This window comes from Panthera onca, chromosome D1, assembly GCF_046562875.1.
Source record: "Panthera onca isolate mPanOnc1 chromosome D1, mPanOnc1 haplotype 2, whole genome shotgun sequence".
Classification (NCBI taxonomy): domain Eukaryota; kingdom Metazoa; phylum Chordata; class Mammalia; order Carnivora; family Felidae; genus Panthera; species Panthera onca.
In genome coordinates this window covers 32,921,586-32,944,934 of record NC_138348.1, presented here as the reverse complement: position 1 = coordinate 32,944,934, position 23,349 = coordinate 32,921,586, and the positions used below count along the sequence as shown (strand labels likewise).

The 23,349-nt window shown below is 41.9% G+C and overlaps 1 protein-coding gene across 2 annotated transcripts in view; it reads right to left on the bottom strand.

The window, feature by feature from the left end:
• Positions 1–1,989, bottom strand: part of BDNF (brain derived neurotrophic factor) — a 55,579-nt gene extending 53,590 nt beyond the window's left edge. Inside the window, exon 1 of one of the 2 annotated variants that reach the window (XM_078433336.1) lies at positions 1,749–1,989. In XM_078433336.1, the coding sequence (XP_078289462.1) occupies positions 1,749–1,751 (3 nt within the window). In that variant the 5' untranslated portion in view covers positions 1,752–1,989. Of the gene's footprint in view, positions 1–687; positions 1,045–1,748 lie in introns of those variants that run through there. The other variant, XM_078433339.1, reaches the window with a different exon arrangement.
• Between the last annotated feature and the right edge of the window lie 21,360 nt (positions 1,990–23,349).

Below are 23,349 nucleotides of genomic sequence, written 5' to 3'. Positions count from 1 at the left end.
GGGGCGGGGTAGAAGGATGGGGGGGCGGGAAGGAGGGAGGGAAGGGGAGAGAGAGGGAGGGAGGGGGGTGAGATACATAGAGAATGAATCCTTCTCACTAGAAGAGCTGAAATTACCTTGATTCATTTTGTGTTGGAGATTTAGCGTTACCTCCTAACCTCTTCCCAACCTCCACCTCCCCTTTCCTCACAGTACAACACCTCCACTGCCTGATTCTAAATGATACATAGCCAAATTTGGGAAATCGAATGTTGTGTAAAAGCTTCATAATTAGTAATGAATCTACTGTACACACACACACACACACACACACACACACACACACCGGCAAAGAGAACGGAAAAGAAGGAGGTGAAGGGGAGAAAAAGAGAAATCTTACATTTGAATCAGATATTTGCAGGTCTAAGTTAACTAAACTCATTATATCCACAGGAGGACTGGGCATTTTTTTTTTCTTTCTTTTCTTTTCTTTCTTTCTTTCTTTTTTTTTTTTTTTTTTTTTTTCCTTTTCGCTTTACCCCAAGGCTCTCACCTAGGGCAATCCAAACTCGGCAAATACCAGGAAACAACCCCCCTCTCATGCTCTCCTTCTACCTCCTCCCCTTCACCACGAGTCCTCTCGGGAAGATCGAGTATCAAAATAGCTCAAGAATTGGGGTTGCAGGGGGTCCCCGCCCCGATGCTTACCTTCTTTGCGGCTTACACCACCCCGGTGGCTAGATCCTGGAGATAAACACTTGCATTTCCCAAAGTTAACCCAGTATACCAACCCGGAGCTTGCCAAGAGTCTATTCCAGCCTACACCGCTAGGAAGCCAACTTCAGCGAGCTCAATGAGGGGACCAAACTGGGGCTCGCTTTCCAAACGCTCCGCTCCAAAATCTGACTCTCTCCAGCCGATCTCGGTGTGAGCCGAACCTCAGAAAAGACGCTTCTTAAGGGCGACACGGAGCTGGCTTTACTGCGGGGCTAAGACGGCTACCTAGGGTACCACCACCTCGGACACATCCGTTGGCGCTGTCCAAGGTGCTGAATGGACTCCGCTCTCCCAATTACACACCCGGCGCAGCAGGAGGAAAAGGCTAAAAAATCTCTAATTCAGTGATACTTGATATTGCTCTAGACGGTTTCTTCCACTTCCTTACGTTTTGTCACGTGTGGATGGCTTTGCCAAAGCCATCCTGTTAATAGTTGATCACATGTTGATGAGACCCTTTTCTTCTATGAGAGGATTACCCATTTCATTACTGGTGATATGCACTTCTGACTTATTTCTCCCCCACCAACCCCACCCCCATCCGCACCCAAACTCCCAGTCTCTAACCCATCCTTACCCCCCTCCACCCCCTAACCCCAACCTCTAGTAGCATTATTGTTTTTAGATGAAAATTAACCCCCTAGTGAATGTCAATTACATGCCCACGTATAAATCATAGAATACGCTCATACACCACACACATAGAGGAAAAGAATGGAATGCAAGAAGGCTGGGAGAAAAGCATCAGCCTTGAACGGCCAATATAACACACCCCCCCCTCCAGCTCCAAGTTTGTTCCACGCAGTTCCACATTGCTGTGTTAAATCTCAAATGATTCCAATTAAAGTTGCACTATGTAAAAACCCGATTCTCCTGGCCTGAGTAGCTGCTGTTCTTTGGCGTGTGAAGTGCCAGGAAGAGCTGTGATATGCCCGTTGTTAAGCAACATGTCAAGATTTTTCAATTATAATGCAGGGTTTATTGCTACTCACCATTGTGCCTTTGCTGTCCTGGAGACTCAAGTGTCTTAAAATCCCGTCTCCCCAACAGATGCTGGAAGGTAATGTGTCTTGTTTGAAGTCATCATGTGAGAAGTTCGGCTTTGCTCAGTGGATCGCCCACCACTTGGTGTGACTTATGAATCTAATAACCCTTTGCAATATCCGCAAGCTTAAACTCTCAACCACCTTGGCGACTACAGAAGACAAAGCAACTGGCATCGATGTTGAAAAACCTATAGATTTACGCAAACGCCCTCACTCCGAGAGACACGTTTTCTCTAGAGTTCTAACGTGATTCTAATGAATGAGCGAGGTTACCAATGACTGCCCAACTGCCCTGCTATATAGCGGGTGGTTCCTGGGGCTGCCTTCTAACCGCCCGTCACTGAGTCCTAGCACAGAAAGTTCCCGGGGAAAGTGAGGAGTTTCAGGGTACCCTCATAAAAATAACCCAGCCTGCACACCGCTCCCTTGCCCACTGCTCAGGTCACACCTGGAGCTCTGGCAAAGCTGAGCTCGGCTCGGGAGATTTCTCGGTCGCCAGGTAAGAAAACCTTCGCCTTGTCAGGCTAGGGCGGGAAGACCGCTGGGGAACTTGTTGCTTATCAGCGCCAGCAAGCTACCGCTTTAATAATAATACCAGAAGAGCGCAGGGGGAGGGGGAGGGGGCGGCAGCAACGACTATCCGTGCTGTTTACGTGACCAACTCGCTGTGACTCCCTTGGTGGAAAGGAAACTTCTTAGAAAAGTTCGTGCCCCTCCCCCTTCCCCATCATGACTAAGGGTCTCCAGCTGATGAGGTCGTGAGTGATGATCACGCGGGGGGTTGGGGGCTAGGCGGCGGGAGGTGTGGGCGAGTGACTTGTCCTTGGGAACGACTGCATGCGTCGAAGCGCGCATCAGCCCGACAACTTTTCCTTTCCCTCTCAGGGACTGATGACTAGGCGAGAGGCACCGGGGCGAGCCACTAGTTGCCCACAGGAGCCTGTGTAAACCGGGCTCTCGAGCGGCTGAGTTGAATGAAGTTATAACTGTGTTTGCTCTAATAGGTTATGGCTTCTCAAATGTGAGTTAAGAGCCCCGGTGCGCAGCTAGGTCGGCATGGCGCGCAGCGGAGTGTGGAGCCGCGGGCAAAGGCAGAGAAGGGTGCCACCTCCGCGGCTCGGCGCTCTGCGTCCGCTTGGTGCTTCTTCCCCGGAGCCGCTTCCGCCATCCGGGGGGGGGGCCCTGGGCCCGCAGCGTGCTAGAGTGAGCGCGGCGGGAGAGCGGAGCTGCGCGCTGGGGGAGCCTGGGCTTGGATTGCGAGCAGTGGGAGGGGTCTCTCCCAGGAAGCCCCGCGGTTTAGACCCGCGCTTCCTCACCGGTGGCTGCGCAGGCAAGGAAGTGGAGAGGTCACGTGTCGGCGGAAAGTAACTTAGAAAGGAAAGGATGAACTTCAAGGAGAAGAAAAAGGAGGAAAAAAAAAACACAATAAAACAAACCACCTTCCCACTCCCTTACCCCCGACCCCCGAACCGGGTGTAAAATAAAGGGAGAGGTGGGAGACGGGGCACCGCTCTCTTCTGAAGACTGGGATTGAACTCGGGAAATCTCGGGCAACAAGCTGTAACTCGATCTTTGGCGACGTCCCCCAGCTAAGGGAGGCTCTAACCCAAGGTACCTTTCCACTGAAGCTGCCCTTTGCCTTCCCCCAGCCGGTGCCTGCCAGCCGAGCTGAAGAACCGAGGAGGATTGTAAACCAGTTGTTATGGAGATGTCGGTCGCTTTGAGGAGCGCATGTGCCCCGGGAAGTCCCCAGAAGGATTTCAGGTTTCGTCGTTTTGGCACCAACACCACGATTTTACTTTCCACCCAGAGTTCCCACGAAGGGGAGCCCATCAACGGCGTCACAGGCCCTGGCCGCGGCGCTATTGACTGCAGGGGTGAGGCAAGAGAGGTGCTGCAGAAGATGGTGGGTGGCTCTTAAGTCTCAGACCACACAGCTCTTTCCAGTCCCCACTTTCTGTATGCCAATCAAAAGTGCTGCATTTGACTGTCATTCGTGCTTTCTTATGTGTAAAAGCCTCAGTGACACGATAGAATTAGAGGCAACAGAACATTAGCATTTAGTGACTGCTTCATTCAAGGTTCTACTCCCCTCCCCCTCCCATCCCAGAAATGCCTTCCTTTTGGAAAATAGGCTTTAATTTCTAATTCTGTGTATGGACTTGTGCTCATTGGAATCCCCATTGGTACCGGATTATTATTACTATAAGTAAGTCCAGTGTTGAGTTGATATCACTCTAGAGATGCCTTCAGAGCCAACCCAGTTTATCCTAGGCTCCAGCCAAGGTAAAAACATACAGACGCTGGCTAGACCTCATTAGGGACAGTTCTAGACTTAACAGGCTTCTGGACACCTGAGGTAGGTCGTGATTAAAGGATGCCAGACACTCTCACAGTCATCAATGCATCAGTTCCCTCCAACTGAAAGGACTGCTCAGATTGACCACAAACTGCCACTTTTTGTCGATCCATGAATTAGCCAGCAGATGCTGCCCTAAGACTGGAACAGCTGGCACAGACCATCCTCAGAGGTCTGGGGGTACAGGTTTTGTGGACAAAACTGGTTTCCTGAGAATGCAATTCATAATGCTATGATTAAGTTCCCCTGCCTATTCAGTGACTCTAGTACAGAGCTCAAATCTTGAAACAACACAGGGAGATGATCACTATAGGAGCATCATTTTTCCCATTGTCATCCATGTGATATATTTATTTGACTTCTTTGTCAGCAGTTTGTAGTTTGTAGATTATCAGATATTTGCCTGATGGATCTTCATTCTGAAAACAAATGCCATATTTTATAGTAGGGTACCCTGAATTGTTAGCTTGGGTGCCCGGGGATTCAAAACATGAATGATTAAGTCGTTTGAAGTGATTTAGACAACACATAATTGTACTGAAGATATTTTCCAAGGACTATTTTTGGCCATTGCCTTTCTTTCTCAGAGTCACTACTAAAACCTACAAGTCATGGACCAAGGTGAGAAACAAGAGTTGCTATATAATGTGAGTTATTTTAGAGAGTTGGGGCGAGGAGTGAAGAGATGGTAGAGTAGATTGAAGAGAAGTAGATTTAACACATACTATTTTTCTTCTTCCCTTGATTTCTCAGTGATCTGATGGAGAATTCTCTTCTTTTGGTACATTATCAGCTCTCTACCTTTTTGTCTCCTTCCACTCACTTACGTATTTTCCTTTTTCTTCCATCTGCAAAAATCCAGTTTCTAATATTAGCAAAGATGGCAGTAATGTCATTTGTTAAGACATATGCCAAGCACCATACCTGCCACAGTGTTAATCTTATTCCTGAGGTCACCTCATTTTCCCTGTACAACCCTAGTCAGCTGTGATATGAATATCACACTTCTCGACGTTCATCTGACCCCATTCATTTTTAGTAATGGTCAGAGCATTTCAAACTCAACAGTAAATAAATCTTGTTCCTTAAAGATCACTACTTCACAAGGTAGCCAGATTTAAAGCCAAGTGTATTAATATAACCCAGAAGAAAGGATTTTTGCTTTCAAACCATGAACACTGTGTTCCTTATAGGTGAATTGTTTCATGTTCACATGTGGTTTTCTGCCAAAGCCATAGTTGTAAAATCTATTCTCTGCCTGTACCTTTGTGAAGATGAATGTAAAAATTAAGAAGAAGGGACTTATCTGGACTAGGAGGCAGAAGAATATCATTAAAAAGATGTGTGATAAGTCTCAGAGTTAGTGGAAAAGAGTAACAAAATAGGAGTCTCCCCAATCAAAAATGAAAGAGTATTCCTTTTTCTTAGGAATTAACAGACACTTCGAATATCTCTTGAGACCTTCTTTTCTCCTGATTTCTATGAGGAAATTCAGCATAGCACATTAAAAAGAATGGTTTGGGTCCTCTGTCCCCCACATCAAGGCAGAAGTGATGAGACAATACTTCCATTCTTTCTTTCCAACTTTTTTTTTTCAAATCTATTTGATTGTAATTAATCGCCAAGTGCTCCATCTCACCTTGTGTTGGATAGATTAGTTCCTTTCTTCTCTCTTACTCCTGCTTCTACTTCTTCCCTTTCAGTATTTACCCTATGCTAGGAACTTCATAGGGACTGGTTATCCACAGATTAATAATTCCCCACCCTAAAGAGTCTCAGAGTCTCACAAACCCAAGATCTATTCCATGAAGAGTTGGAGAGTTAGGTGAAGATGACACAGTGGAAGAGTGTTTGCTAATCATTGCCAAGATGCCAACCCTGCCTTTCCCCAGTCATTACATCAGGATCACTTGTTATAACCAATGAAGAACAGTGTTCATAGAGAAGCTTCAGATGGTGGCATAATTGCTGTCTTGGAGGAAAAAAAAAAAACCAAAAAAAAAAAAAAAAGAAAGAAAAAAACAGCAAAAGAGTTCTGTTTATGATATAAGAAGTGATTCTGACCAGGTAGGAAGAAAGATTGGCTCCCTTAGTCACTTCCTGATCTTTAATGGTTCTCCACAGGCAATAGAAGGAGAGGCAAAGAATCACGATGCACAATTTGGAAAGCTTTCTGAAAACAAGAATAGGCAATGATTGCCAAGAACCTGATGTTGAGCTCATATTTAAAAAGAACCCAAGGAATCTTCCAGTTACAAACCTAGTTTAGTTAGTAAAGAAACAATCAGAGCATCAGAAAGAATCAAGCAAGAGAAAGCCTTGGAAACATTATGGTTTAGTTGCAGTTACCCCTGTGCATTCTTGAGCCTGACAAGTAAGCATGAGACAGAAGATCTGATCATGGCTTAACTCAATTTCAGGAAAACCAGACAACCCCGTAATGAGACTGAAGCAAGACCACGTGGAATATTGAGGAAGAACTGAATGACTTTTTCTAAACAGACAAGAGATGAATAAGAGGAAGTGGGTGGCAAGTAGGGGAGAAGTGACGTTGTTAATATAAAAAACTGATAGGCGATTAAGACAGGTCAAGAACATGTCAGGTCAGGGCTTGTAAGAAAATATACTTAGCTGAATGTAAGATATTAGAAATTGAATAAAATGAGAGAGCAAATCCCCAAGGAGTCAAACAACTTAGGATCATGAAAAGGCAAATGAAAACTAGTAAAAGTAATAGATTCTGTATCATGGTGGGGCCTAACAGGGTATGTTTGAGGTTTAATCTGCCTAAAACATCTGGAGGGACACTTTCACAGGTGCTAAACCTGCTTTTTTTTTCCCTCAAATAGTTTAATGGGCACATGAATTTCCTGCATAGTTTTCTTTCTTTCTTTCTTTCTTTCTTTCTTTCTTTCTTCTTTCTTCCTTTCTTTTTTTTCTTCAGTAAACTCTATCCCCATTGTGGAGCTTGAACTCACAACCCTGCTCTACCAACTGGGCCAGCCAGGCACCTGACCTGGGTAGCTTTGATTCTGTATCCAGGGTGAGGACCAAGATTTGGCTTTTTGTTTTTGTTTTTAAGTTTTATTTATTTATTTTGAGACAGAGAGATACAGAGCAAGCAGGGAGGAGCAGAGAGAGAGGGAGAGAAAGAATCCCAAGCAGGCTCTGTGCTGCCAGTATAGGGCCCGACACGGGACTTGAACCCATGAACTAGATCATGACGTGAACTGAAACTAAGAGTTGGACGCTCAACTGCCTGAGCCACCCAGGCACCTAAGATTTGGGATTTTTAACAAATTCCCAGGTGATGGGGTTGGACCACACGTTGCACATACTCCTCCAACTCATGGTATCATTTGGATTATGGTCTTTGTTGAAAACTAGCTAATCACTTTATTTACTGAAGTGATTGCCAAATAACAAGAAAGAATTCAAGTAATAGACCTCTTCTTTTAACCCTAATGTTACACAAACCACAAACTTGAACTTGCTCTTGAACCCATTAGTTCTAGAAAGTTCCTGAACACAATGAACATCAACTTCTTATTATAAATAACATTGGCCATAGTTTAAATGTTAGTCTTTTTATATGTATTGAAATAAAAAGAAAGTGAATTGGCTTGGAATTTATTGGGCACATTGCAAAACTGAAAAGAAGTCAGGAAAATTATTCTAGTCATGTAAAGAGGATTGGTTAGGTCATATTATAAGTCCTGAGCTCATTCTGGGTTTCTTTCTATAAATAGGATATTTTGGAACTAGAGAAGGCATAGCAGAAGGCAACCAGAATGACAGAGGGATTTGGGGAATTTGCTTCTGCTGAAAGGTTAAAGAAACTAGGTCTGTTTTCTTTTGTAAGGAGAGAAAAGATGGTACCTCACTGAGGTGATATCATTCTAAAAGTAGTGGAAGTAATAGGATGCGACAAGAGTGCCTTATGGAAACAAGAGTAGAAAGATTCTGGCACAGATTGAAGGCCAGAAGAATGGCTCTAGCTTTTCTAAAGGCCCTCAGTTAGCAGTGTCCCTACTGGCAAAATTTAAGTAGTGAAAAAAGGAGGGGTGAACAATGGATTTTGATCAGGAAATAAGTGAGAGACATAAAATGAAGAGACAGGGAGGACCTTATCTATTTCTTCATTGAGAACATTCTAAAACAGGCATTAATTAATCCTGTGGAAGTCCTGCACTCATAGCACACAGTGAACTTTACCAACATTCCCCAGGCTCAAGGACTCTGCTTCTGTAACACATCACATTTCTGCTTGCTCTTCAACCCCAAAATGGTACTTTTTCCATCAGTTCAGCAAAGAAATGTAAATAAGCAGTTACAACACACAGGACTCTTCCTCTAAGTTTCTTTTTTCCTCTTCATCAATCCTGGAAAACATTCTTTCTTTCTTTCTTTCTTTCTTTCTTTCTTTCTTCCTTTCTTCCTTTCTTCCTTTCTCCCTCCCTCCCTCCCTCTTTCTTTCTTTCTCTTTCTTTCTTTCTTTCTTTCTTCTTTCTTTCTTTCTTTCTTTCTTCTTTCTTTCTTTTTCTTTTTTAGTTCATAGAAAAAGCGTTGTCCATGACTTTGCATATGAGATCTTAATGTCTTCATCTGATACCCGAAGCTTGGAGATGGAAGGACTTGTACGTCACTCTAGTCAACGCTGTCATTTTACAGCAGGAAAATACACAGCTTTTAGAGTGGATAATCATGTAGTTTTGTCCGTTTGGTATTGGAGAATATATACTTTCCAGAAACTTTGAAAATTCCCCAGTGAACTATCTGGAAAATATCAGTCATACCATGAGTTAACTCAGAACTCTAGTTTTCTGTCAAAATTCATTTTCAGGTCTATGTCTTTTCGATTAGACAGACTTTGGCAGGAATTGCTCTAGGTCCACTGCTTTAAGTGGTCTCAGGCTGCTGTGAATGGTCAATAATTCAGGGAAGCAGGTAAGAGAAGGAGGCACTTCTCTCTAGCTTCCCCTTAGAGCTGTATGATGCTCATATGTATGCTATTATCTCTAACTGCCGCTCCCTCCATCAAGACAGCAAAGGGTTGCCTATCCTCACTTTCATACTACTCTGCCCTCCCCTGAATCCTCTGTAAGGGTTAGCCTGAGGAACAGAAGAGGAATGAGTGTTGCAAGAAGAAAAAGTAGCCTCTGTGAAGCTCCTGAGGTGATGCTTTAGTTAGTTACTGCTGTGTAACAAATCACTCCAAAATTTAGTAGCTTAAAATGAAAATAAACATTTATTACACCCATATTTTCTGTGAGTCTGGAATACTTAGCTGGGAGGCTCTGGCTTGGGGGGCAGCACAGGGAAGGTCTCTTGTGATGTTGCAGTCAAGATTTCAGCTAGGGCTGCAATCATCTGAAGACTTGATAGAGACAGGGTGCAGATGCAGGGGGGGTTGATCCATTTCCCAGCTATTCACATAAACAGAAAATTGCTGCTATTTGTTGGTGCAATTCCTCCCCACATTGACCTCCCCAGAAGCTGCTTGAATGTCCTTATAATATGGCAGCTGGCTTCCCCTAGAGCCCACAATCCAAGAAATAGAGAAGCAGGAAGAAACCAACCTTTTTATAACCTAGTCTCAGAAATCATATAGCTTCACTTCTGCCTCATTCTCTGTGTTAGAAGTGAGTCACTACGTCTGGCCTACATGCAAAGAGAAGAAAATTGGAATTCACCTATGAAATGGAGGATTGTCAAAGAAATTTATAATGTATTTTAAAACTACCACAGGTGGGGAAAATGTTAAACTGTCTAACTTGGCACCAAAAAGAGCAATGCAACTGGGGCATAGTGAAAGAGGGAGAGAAGAGTACAAGATGAGGCTGGAGAAGTGAGCATGTGGATTAGACCATGCAGGGCCTATGGAACATTTTGGATTTTTATCCTCAGGGCTTTGGAAACCCATTAAATGGAAGAAGTTACATGATTAACTTTGTATTTTTAAATGATTACTTTGGATGCCCTGTGAAGACCGTATTAGGAGGGTCTAGGTATAGAGTCCAGGTAAGAGTCAATTACAGCTAGAGGCTTACACTTAGAAAGGCGGATATGAGATCTGTTTGGAAGGTAAATCAAAGGACCTGGTGATGGGTTCATGTTGAATGAGAATGACAAAAGTTTCTGGCGTGAGCAATGGCATGGTTGAAGAAATCATTTACTGAGTGAAGAACACTGGAGGAAAAGCAGATGTATAATGTAAGGGAGGGATGGGGAGGATCAAGAACCACATTGGGAGACCAGTTAAAATGATAGCTACCATCTATTGGGGACTATCTTAGCCAGACCCTGTGTTTAGGACATTACCTACATCTTTCTGTTTAATCCTTTCAATAATGTGACTATTATAACCAAGTTATGAAGAGGTGAACTAACTTTCCCAAAGTCAAACAGCTTGTAAGTGGTAGGGTAAGGATGAAAACTCAAGACTTTCAGATTCCAAAGCTCATGATTTTAAGGTTGCATTTATCCCTCCTTTTCTTCTCCCTCCCTTAATACATCTGTGATTGATTTTTTGCTGTCTACTGTGTGTTTGAGTATTGCAAAAAGCTAGTCTCAATGAACTATACTGCCCCCCCCCCACCCCCTACACCATGGCTGGCAGATAATAGAAGCTTAATGTAATTTTGTTACATGACTTGGAATTAAACTTCTCCTTTTATCCCTGGGAACACTTGTTTTCTAACCTTGTGCAATATAAAAACACAGATTGGAATATAAGTGAGACTGGAAGAAGAGCATTGAGTACCAATTGTCTTATGTTCTGGGAAGTCTTAAACCACATCTGGAGTCTCCCCTTCCTTCACCTCCATCCTAGAAGGTAGCACATGCATCCTAGAAAAAACCTAGACAGAATATAGACCAACTCGTTTCTAAGATGCAGGTTATTCTTGAAATCCAAGAGCTAGAAATCAAAGATGGGGTATACACTGCAAATTAGGGGGCACTAATGTGATGACTCAGAGTCCCAGAATGGGTCTGAGGTTGCAAATCGCTGAAGAGATGTTCCTAAAGTCTTGACAGATCTATGTTAAGGCAGAAACAAGGACGTCATATTCTCTAATATTACTGTGATTCAGAATCTAAATAGTGACCTGAACATCAGGAATGTCAGCCAAGAAATGGGAAAAGGAATGTACAGTCCAGGGATCTAGGTCTGCTGAGAGGCCCACAAACCCAATGACTTGGAATAGATACAACTGTGAAAAGGCTGAAATTTCAAGAAAAAGGAGAAATCTCTGGCCCCCACACTGGGCCTTTCTCCATTTTTCTCTGTCTCTGTTTCCTGTCTCCTGTAAGGCAGGATAGAAATCTTGGAATCAACTGACATGTTGGGAAAAGGGCGGCACGGGAAAGTACTCTTATTCTGACTCCATTATTAATGGTATTGTCTGACCTGGGCAGATCGTAATCTTTTTCTGGACCCCAGTTTTTTCACTTATATAATGGCATTAGATTTGGTGTTTGTTATGGGCTGAATTGTATTCCCCCCAAATTCATATATTGAAATGCTAATCTTCAGTATCTCAGAATGTAACCGTATTTAGAGATAGGGTTTTTAAAGAAGTGATTAAGTTAAGGGACGCCTGGGGGGCTCAGTCGGTGAAGCATTCGACTTTGGCTCAGGTCATGATCTCATGGTTCGTGAGTTCGAGCCCCGCATCAGGCTGTGTGCTGATAGCTCAGAGCCTGGAGACTGCTTTGGATTCTGTATCTCCCTCTCTGTCTGCCCCTCACCTGCTTGTGCTGTCTCTCTCTCTCTCTCTGTCTCACAAAAATAAATAAACATTTAAAAAAATGTTAAAAAAAAAGAAGTGATTAAGTTAAAATGAGGATGCATGGATAGGGCTCTAATCCAATATGACTGGGGTCCTCATAAGAAGAGAGAGACTCCAGTAATGTGTGTTCACAGAGGTAAGACCATATGAGGACAAAGCAAGAGGGTGGCCATCGGCAAGCCAAAGAGAGAGGTCTCTGAAGAAACCAATCCCACTAGTATTTTGATCTTGGACTTCCAGCCTTTAGCACTGGGAGAAAATAAATTTCTATTGTCAAAGCCACCCAGTCTGTGGTATTTTGTTATGGCAAACATAGCAAACTAATACATATTTCAAAAAGTCCAATTATCTGCCTTCCTGTTTCTGTGGAATTTCCTTCACTAGGTTCAGTATTGGAACTGACTGAAGTTGCCTGCACATTCTTTGACAGTAACTCATCAAGAGATGGGATCTGTGTGCTCCTCTCTCAAATCATGGTGGGCTCTGTGATGGCTTTGACCAATAGAATATGGCAAAAAGACACTGTGACAGTTTCTGGGTTCATGACTTATGAGATTCTTAGCTTCCTCGTCCTGTCTCTTGAAGCACTTGCTCTTGGAGCTCTGCACCACCATGTCAGAAGTCCAACTACCCTGCTGGGGAAACCATGTGAAATCCATGAGACTAGATGGAGAGGGAAAAGAGCCCTAGTGAGTTCATCTTTCCCGTTTGCCCTCCCAAGATGCTGTGTATGTGAGTGAAACCATCCAGGAACCTTCAGACCAGACCAGCCCCAGCTGAAGGCCATCAAGTGTTTCTGGTCAATGCTATGTGGAATGAAAGAATTGCTTAGCCAAGCCCTGCTTGAATTCCTATCTCACTAAATCATCAGATATAATATGATTGCTGATGTAGGTAAGCCACTGAGGTCAGGGGCATAGTTTGTTACAACAATGTAATAAACATTTCTAAACAGATTTACTGGATGCTTATTGTTATATTAATTCTATACAAGTCTCTTCCTACCAGGTCTCACTTTGTAGGAAGAAGTGAGGTGCAGTTTTTAGTCTTTAGATTGAGATTTGAGTTCTGATGAACTTTGCCATTGACAGGTCACTTGTTTTGTTTCAGTCACTTGACATCTCTGATCTCAGTTTCCTTATCTGTAAAATAAAGATAATCACCCTGCTGTGTGGCCTTGAGAAAATTTAATGTGTTAATTGGGCATCATATTGTTAGGCAGATAGGGAGCATACTACAAATGGTAACCACTATTATTGCAATAGGAAAGTTATGCAGCTGATTGTGGTGATGAAATCATCCTGCTTATAGCTGTCAGTGGAGTTGGGTGAGATGCACCTTCCAAACAAGCAGCTCTCACTGGTGTGCCATGAGACCAAAATCCCACCATTGACTCCTTCCTGTTGTGGCATTTCAGCCTAAGGACTCAATACCCCATAAAGTCGTAGTTCTACATGGCGGGATTAATGTATGCAATGACATTGCAAACTAAATAAAGGCCATGTAGCAAAGCGTAAAGAGCATAGGACTTGACGTATTCTAGAATAAATTTTGGCTACCAGTGGCTTAAGACCCCCAAAACAGTAGATTAAATATATTAGAAATTTGACCTCCATGTAAAAGTCCAAGTAGGCAGACTTGTGCCATAGTGACGTTCCATGGTGTCAGGTATCCAGGCTCTTTCTGTTTTCTATACCATCAGGAAAGAAGAAATGGTTGTAGAAGGGCATACCCTATGGCTTTAAGGACACTTCCCAGAAGATGGACACAAGTTTTGCTTATATCCCATTGGCCAAAACTTAGTCACGTGGCCAAACTATATGCTACACAGGCTGGGGAATGTAGGCTTGAGTAATGACATCCATGTGCCCAGCTAAAATCTAGGAATTCTATTACCATGGAAGAAGAGGCCATTGACAAGGAAAATAAATCGTCTTTCTAACAGTTACTATTTACTGAGCATTGTTTCAAGTCAGGAATAGTGCTAGGCAATTAGAATACTTACCTGCCCTATGTGCTTAATCTTCTCATTTCCGTTTAAGAGAGGGGAAAAGTGAAACTGAGAAGTGACTTGCACAAAAACACACAGCCAGTTAGTGCCTGAGACAAGACTGGAACCAGGTCTGTGTGACTTCAAAGTCTGTGCTCATTCCACTCAAGCAACCTGGTTCTAGTCCTGGACTGGCCAGTTTCCTCACTGTGTGACCTTGAGGCAGTCATTTCCCTAGGCAAAGTCAGGTTTAACGTGAAGCCTAATGAAGCACTTCACTTGCACAGACCCTTGGAGAGAGACAAGAATTTCCTGGAGCTGGAGTTGTAGAAGGCTGGAGGTGGAATGGTGGGGCATGGAAACGGGGTAGCAATTAGGAAGCATTCCTATGTGAGCATTTCCAGCAAATTGACAGAGACCTAAGAAGAAAAACACCCAACCCCCAAGGCTGCAATAATTTGTTTGTGGTATTTTTTTTTATTCTAAAGAAACATTCCCTTTTGGGGCCTCAGGGTGTGTTTGCAACATTGTAGTCTTTCTTAAAGAGAGTCCCCCAAATTGTATACATTGCAGGTCCCACAAATCTGAATCCATACCCATCCCCAAGCCAAAATTCAGGAAAGTCTGGAATTCAATTCCAGACAAGTTTTGAATAAAAGTTGGGTCTGAGGAATGGCAGCACAGAAACTCTGATTAGGAGGGCAAACCCAGTGGGAAGTTAGGGTGGAGTCTGGGAAGCACAGGAAGGCAGGCCTCCTGCAGGGACTACTTCTCCCAGATTCCTCCCTGGAAGGAACTCTGCCCTGGCATGCCCCCATGGCCCTGTTGGTCCACAAGTCTAGCCCATGGCAGTTCTGCCTTCTGGTAGAATTACTTGCATCCATATCTGTCCTTCCATCCAGAGTGGCAGCTTTTTAGAAAGCAGATGTCCTTCATCTCTAGAAATTCCCAGGACTCCAGTGAAAGATCTGACACAGAGCAAGAGATAATAGTTGTTGAGTTAAATTGAATTGAGGAAACTGTGGACTCAGTGGCACAAAAAAGAGCACAAAAAAATCAAAGTCACTAAATCATGTCTTTACTATGTGATGTTCTCCAGGCCTCAGTTTCCTTCTGTGAGATGAAGGCATTAGACTTATTGATCTCTAGGAGGGCAATTCTGAACCTGACAGCAGTGAACTAATTAACATCTCTGCACTCTATATTCTCAGACTGCAGGTTTTATACCTTGAATTGAGGTGAAATCCAATCTGGAGGCTTCATGTTCATTAAAAAGGCCTACGGCATTGCTTGGAAGTGTCAGATGCTGGCCTGCCCAAATTCCAGCAGGGATAATTGCATTCTGACAATTTCGAGTTCCCCTGCACTCTTCAATTGGATAAGGTAGGCTTTGCTTCCCGTCCCAAATTATTTTGCACTGCTGTCCTTGGCTGTTAAACAGAGATGTCACCTCATTTGTAAGCCATTTTGCACTTTTCTTTTGAAGGACTGTGTACTTTTGCCGAGGCTTAATAATAATTGTGACCAGTTAAGACATTGTATGATTTCAGGTGATTCCAAAGGATGAAAGGCTGTTCCCACTTACTATTTCAGAACTATTTTAGAACCTTATTATTTGTCCTCCAGTGCTAAAGAATGACACTGAGACATGAAGATTCTATCACAGTGATTGATTCATGTGTGATATGGGAGCAGAATGAATGCAAAGAGAATTTGAATTCCCCTTCTTATAAAGACACAGTCCTGACTAAAAACTGCCAGGGGCCACATGTTTTACCTTGCTAATAAAACAACCATAGATTCCAGTTGGTTATACATTTGAGCCTTAAACATCCTGAGCCAGACCTGATATACCTTTCAATCTAATAAAGGAATAAGAACAAGTGAAAGGTGTTGGAAAGTGAGATGGCTCTATAAATATTGCCACGATCATCGTTACATGTGTGTGTTTATTTTCTGTTTTCATCATGGAACGCAGAAACAAGGGACTAATGTGCCATGACCTGCCCTCATATTCAGTTCCAGCAAGACACCTCTATAAAATCATTTGTTTAATATTAAAGGGGTAATTTAACCCATTTTATGAAGGTTTATTTTATTAGCAGCTGCTTTAATAGGTTTGCATCTGATCATCTTTCTTTGGTTATAATAACATCCTTATCCTCTTAATGATGAAATTTTCTCCACTCCTTTGATGTCTGTGCTAATTGCTATCTATTGTAATATTTAAATTCAGAATTAAAATGAGTTCTTTCCTTCATCTGAAGCTCTTAAAAAAGTCAAGTTGTGAACACATCGACACCAAATCAAACCCTAACTCCAGGCCTATGATAATCTTACTTAACAGCTCAATGACTCTGCTGTTATAAATAGACGGTTCATTCCTTCCATCACTAAATGTTTACTGAGCACTTTCTTTGGTTTAGCATGGGTGATGAAAAGATTGCTATACTGGATATGACCCTGTTACCCTTCTCTTCCTTGACATGGATAGAATATATCTTGGAAAAATCTAACAATTTCACAAATTGTCCCTGGAATTAAGATGAATGAAGATGGGCCATGGAAGAGAGGAAAAGGGGGGGTGGTCATGAATTACAAAGTAAAGTTTCTATAGATGCTCCTAACTATTTTTGGACTTGTTCTGGAATCTCTTCTTAGAAAAATGTACCCACTTTCCAAACTTTGCTTGGAATTTTAGAGTATTTACAGACCTACCAAACCCCTCCATGCAACCCAGCTTTGTAACTGTATATTTGGGTGGAACTGAGAAAACACTTAAGTTGCTACATAAAACATGCCATGTACTACTTGTAAGACTTCCCACATGATTATTGACCTTGCCCCAGAGTTTTATGCAGTGCTTAGCCATGTCACCCAAGACAGGAAGCTTCCAGCTAAAAGGCCAAAGTGTCTTCATAACGTTAAATTTATCAGCATTATTATGGTTTGTCAAAGTTCTCCTAATCTTGTGACCATTTTATTGATGTCAGAAAGCCTTCAGGTTATAGACTTTTTCAGTGATTATGATCCGGTGTAGTTAAGGGACTGCCAACATTTTACCCTTTTATTTAGGAGACTGAAGGCAGACATGTGTCGTGGTATTTATACAACTTCTAAGCCAGATCTGTGTTCGCCTATGTTTTATTTGCCTACTTTCATGACTTTCGCAAAGAGAAGTAGGCAACAGTGCTCATGGATGATCATGAAGTTAGGACAGGTAACTGTAGGCAGAGTCCTAGACACATGCAGCTTCCACAGGCAAAGCAAACCCCAAATCTCTGTTATCATGGGTTTATGATTGAGGGGAGTGTGTGTGTGTGTATGACCACTTTGATCTCTTCAACGAGAGATTTGACAATTCATTTATAGAGGAACTTCTTGCAACTGACAAACGCTTAGTAAATATGTTGGTTGGGTGACAGAAGTACCAGACACATATAAGAAGTTACTTGGTTTATTGCAAATAGTCTTGAAAGTCACTATCCTTCCATTTAATTGAATTCAACAAATACACATCGCATCTACGCATGCTATAAACTGTGCTATGTTCTCTGAGGGATTCAAAGATACATACTGTCTTTCCCAGAAGATGTTTACTGCTAGTGCAGGTTGGTAAGCACATATGCAGCCACTACCCTTTTTTGTTCCCACATCAGACATTTCTAATCGATCATGGTGCTCTTTCTGTCTGAACCTGGATTCAGTCTCAAAATCCTTTTAAACTCAATGCTCTCGGCAGCTCTTTCCAATCAATCTGAATTGGAACAAGCAATAAAGTCCATTTGCCATCCTGACTCTAGGGGAGGGACAGATATATACACAAATATGTATGGTAGCAGGTAGATCATATCATCAACAAAAATAGATATTCCTTAAGTATTTACTATATGCTGAATCAAGTTCTCAACAATAGATTGTAGTAGCAATACCCTACAAATGAAAACTATTTTAGGAAATCCTATTGGGACTTTCTTTTGAAAAGCAAAGAATCACTTTGGAAGCAAATCATTATCCTCTGATTGATCTTTTTGATGAGATCAACTGTGTATTGAATTTTCTTTGTATACCACACACCTAAGAAGAAAAATAGGGTTTAATTTCAATTGCCTTCACTGGAGTATGAGATGAATCAAAACAAGGAAAAAGGAGTGCTTTTTTTTTTTTTTTTTTTGTAGGGAAAAACAATTCAGAGTAAAGAAACAAAACTAAAGCACTCAATTGGAGTGAATGAAAACAATATGGAAACTGAAATTACTATATGAATTTCTTTTCCCCTCCACTTGATATAGAAAAAACATATTCATTTTTCCTTTTCTTCTCTGATTGAAAAAAAAAAAGCCTAATTCCTGTTAGATTAGTTTCCTTAGGGAAGTCTAATCTTTAATATGCTAACAAAACATAGGGTATTTTTTGAAGTAAGGCATTTCAATTTGACAAGTTGTATAGAACAAATGCTGTGTCCTCCTCAAATTAATATATTGAAACTTAATCCCCCATGTGCTGGTATTTGGAGGTGTGACGTTTGGGAGATTATTAAATCATGAGGGTGGAGCTCTCAAGAATGGGATTAGTGCCCTTATGAAAGGAGCCTAAGAGAGCTCCTCATGTGGGCTCCTCCATGTAAGGATATAGCGAGACACCAGACACCACCGATATCAGAGGCTTGATCTTGAACTTCTCAGCTTCTAGAACCATGAAAAATGAATTTGTGTTTAGAAGTTACCACCCAGACTATGTTATCCATTTCTAGCAGCTCAAAAACACAAGGACTTTCCTCAGCACCCATAAGAGATTTAAAAAAAAAAAAAGATGAGGGACACCTGGGTGGCTCAGCCAGTTAAGTGTCCGACTTCAGCACAGGTCATGATCTCACAGTCCGTGAGTTTGAGCCCCGTGTCAGACTCTGTGCTGACAGCTCAAAGCCTGGAGCCTGCTTCAGAATCTGTGTCTCCCTCTCTCTCTGCCCCTCCCTTGCTCACGCTCTGTCTCTCTCTGTCTCAAAAATAAAAATAAAAACATTTAAAAAAATTCAGAAAAAAATGAATGTATGTACACAATGCAAAGAGAAATATTGCATTAGCAAAGGGGGCCCTAGGTATGGCATTTGTAAAAAAAAAAAAAATAGACATGTGTATCACTAAGCAGAAAATTTTGCAGCTCATTGGAATACCCCCCCCCCCCCCAACCCCGCCATAAATTTATTTTCTAGTTTGTTTTTCTTTTGAAGGAATTCTCGGGTTTAAAAAATTTTGGATCAGTCTATGATCACCTATCATGTATCAGATAATAATAGCTACTAAGGTGCTGGGTGCCATGGTCTGTTCAGAGATTTTATGCGTCTTGACATTTAATCTTATCAACAGTCCTGTGAGATGGACACTGTTATGATCCTCATTTTACAGATGATGAAACTGAGGCAGAGAAAGGCTAAGTAACTTGGTCAAAGTCATGTAGCTAATAAGTAATAAAGCTGTGATGAGAACCTCAGTCAGGCTTCAGTCTCTGCATTCTTAAGTGAAGTACATTATAGCCTCAGATGAGAAATTGAGGCCCACAACTGATATTCTGGGTTTCCTGGGAAATTCCACTTTGAAATGTTAATATTACTTGCCTTCATACCTCTTTTTAGACCACATGTAAGTAGGAATGCAAATATGACCAAGACTTGGTGTTTGCCTCAGAACTCTTGATCCCATTCACTCATTTTCAATAAAATGAATTATTGGAGTCCTCTCTATTGGTTTTCTTATCTCACTGGCCACTTTTTGGTCTCATTTTGCTGATTGTTTCTCAACTTCCAGACTTCTAAATTATGGGGTTTAGTCCTTGGTTTTAATTCCTGGTGTTTTTTCTCTAGTTTTCAATTGATTTATTAAGTCCCATGTCTTTAAATATTTTTATGTAATATGACTCTAAAATTTATACTTCCACTGGACATGTATATCCCACATGAATAGACATGATAGACAGTTAGATATCTAATAAGCAACTCAAATCTAACACGTCCCAATCTGAACTATAGATTCCTGCCCCTGCCTCCAAAATATGCTTTTCCCACATTGTCAATGACAGTTTGATTTTTCTAGTTGTTTGGGAGAAAAATCTTGGTGTCATCTCTAACTCCTTTCTTTCTCTCATGTGACATTTCTAATCCATCAGTGAATCCTGTCAGCACTTTATCTGTGAAATGTAACCTGAATCCAACAACTTTCTATCACTGTCCCATATTCCCCTGGTCTATACTATCATTACCTCCATCTACATTATTTTATCAGCCTCTTAGTTGGCCTGCCTTCTCCGACCCTGGCCCATGTCAATGGTGTGTCTCCAGTATCCCTCAGCACAGGACTCAGAAAGATCATTTTCGCATAGAAGTGAAGTCGAGTTGCCTTTCTGCTTAAAACTCTCCAGGAGCTTCCAACCTCATTTGGCACAAAAGTCCATATTCCTAAAGCAATTATATGACTTGCTCTTTAAAGGATCTGCAAGACTCTACATTATCTTCTTCCTCCTCAGGGTTCCCAGTATCTTTCTGGCTATATCTCCTTCTAGTCACTCCCTCACTCACTTTGTTCAGACTTCACTGGTCTCCTTTACAGTTCCTTAAACATGTCAAGCATAGTCTCTCTTCAGTACCTTTGGACTTGCTGTTTCTTTGCCTGGACACTCTTGCTTTAGACAACTACATGGCTCACTCCCTGACTCTTTCAATTCTTTGGTTAAATGTCATTTTGTCACAGAGGTCTTTGACCCCATCGAACAGTATACACCTTATCTTTACTGCCTACAGTCACCTGACATTTCCTGTAACGTTATTCTACTTTATTTTCCTCTAAAGTATTTATCAACGATCAACATTTTATATCTGTATTTATTGTTTGAATTGCTCCATCAAAATGTCAGCTCAATGAGGGCATTGACTTCATCTATTTTGTTCCCTGTTGTATACAACAGTTTCTGGAATAGTATCTTGCATATAGTTAGTACTCAATAAATACTTGTCAAATGATTGCCTGGCTGACTGACTGACGGAATAAATGGATAAATGAATAGGGATCTACTATGAATCAGACACTAGGATCACCACAGTGGGTTTAGCAGTGAACAAGGTAGACGTGGTTCCTGCTTTCATAACTCATGCTCTATACTGGTTATTGGCATTCTCATTTTCTCTAAAATGTAGCCCAAATTTCTTTTATGATTAGTTGAAAATGGAGAGTGAAGAAAAAGTGGGGGAAGATACAGTGGTATGATAAGATGGTGGTTAAAGAAAGGGAAGAATAGAGATTTTAATGTATAATGTGTTACAAGGGTTTTAACATTCCTTGTACTCCATTAGTGTCATCAATACTGGAGTTTGGTTAGAAAGGCTAGAAACGCGGTTTGTTCTGAAATTGGTCCTGTGGACTCGCTTTATAATGTCCCATTAGGGGAAGGAAAATAGAAGTGAAGCCAAACCTGCCATGATAGTTGCTTACCACACTTGATCTTAGCCAAAAGGCCGAGAAGCGATTGATAGTTGCTTATCACACAGGCATGACTCCTAATTGCTTTCTTTGCCCAGCATTATTCTTAGGGTACATTTTGCATGGAAAATTCACACCTTGCTCTTTGCTTTGTTTCCCTGAGTATCTATCTGCTCTTTGTAGTTTGTTCACATATCCAATGTCTTATGTATAGCAAACCTGAAGAATATCACATGCCGCCTGAATTCTGAATTTTGAAAATTATCCTTCATGTCCCCACAGAAAATTCTTGGGCCAATTCTTGCTCCTCTCCTGGCTAAGTTTTAAAAGTGAATTTACTGGGGCTCCTGGGTGGCTCCATTGGTTGAGTGTCTGACTGTGGCTAAGGTCATGATCTCACAGTTTGTGAGTTTGAGCCCACTTGGGGCTCTGCACTGACAGTGAGAAGCCTGCTTGGGTTTCTCTCTCTCTCTCTCTCTCTCTCTGTCTCTCTCTCTCTCTCTGTCTCTGTCTCTCTCTCTCTCTCTCTCTCTCTCTCTTTGCCCCTCCCTCCCTCAAAATAAGTAAGTAAATTAAAAATAAATAAATAAAAGTGGATTTATTTAGAGAAAATAGATTCTCCTTTCTTACTCTGTAGATAGTTCTCCAGCCACTTCAAGGTGTGAAGAGGTCATTACAGGGGGCTTGCCTAGTAGAGAAGCTGAGATAATCTGTAGGGTTCCTTTAAGGCTCATTTTGGGCATAGATTAGAACAGTCATTGGTACTTTGCTGCTGTGGAAATGGGACTTTTTTCACCCAACTCTCTGATTCAAGGAATCAGGAGATAGGAACCCCCCCCCCTTTTTTTTTTAGCTAACAGAAGTTCCCTGAAATCACAGAATACTGAGATTTACTTTGTTTTCTGAGATTGGATTAAGTATGAAGCATGGTCAAAATCTGTTTGGGGATTTTATAGGTGCAGATTAAATAACAACAGATATTGTCACATGGGAAGTTCAGGTAAGCCACACTGACCTGGTTCTACCGAGTAACTTTTTTTCTAGAAATGGAGGGATTTTCTTTTTGAACCACTATCACCCTTTTAAGTTGTCTGTGCTAACGAGTATCCTGGTCACTGAAGGGAAGTCACAAAGCAGGTTAGATAAGAATAAACAGTTTGGAGAAGTTAAATGGGGATTACTTTCAGACAGTCATTGGGTGATCATTGGATGACTGCTGGCTGCCACTGTTGGGTGATCCTTATCAGATAAGAAGAAAACCAAAATAGCTACTTGGGTCAGGTGATTCACATGGATTATAGGAATGGATAGTGAACCATATGAAGGCTGGCAGCTCTTTTGGGCTGACCATTGATGGTACTTTGTCTAGGCAAGTTCCTATTCTGTTGTAACCCTGTCTGTTCAATAGTCCTTCTTTTTTCTCAGACCTGAATCTTTACTTGGTCTGGAGAGAAAACAACACTTGATCATTCATTCTTTTTTTTTTTTTTTTAATTAAAAAAAAATTTTTTTAAGTTTATTTTTGAAAGAGAGACACAGTGTGAGCAGCGGGGAGGTTGGGGGGGGGGGGGACAGAGAGAGAGAGAAAGGGAGACACAGAATCCAAACAGGCTCCAGGCTCTGAGCTGTCAGCACAGAGCCCAACGGGGTGGGAGAAGCTTGTACCCACCAACCGTGAGATCGTGACCTGAGCCGAGGTCAGATGCTTAACTGACTGAGCCACCCAGGTGCCCCAAACATTCATTCTTATAAATCTTTCCTGGCTTACATTTGTGTCATAGTTCTTGAAATTCAAGAACCAAATACTTTTACCCTTTTCTTCCCTGGTTCTATGCTGATGCTGTTCTTTTAGGCAAAAGTTGGCTCCTGCATAGCTTCCAGGGCCGAAGGGTCGCAGAGTTCATGTGAAGAAATGAAATGAGGAGTGAAGGTGGAA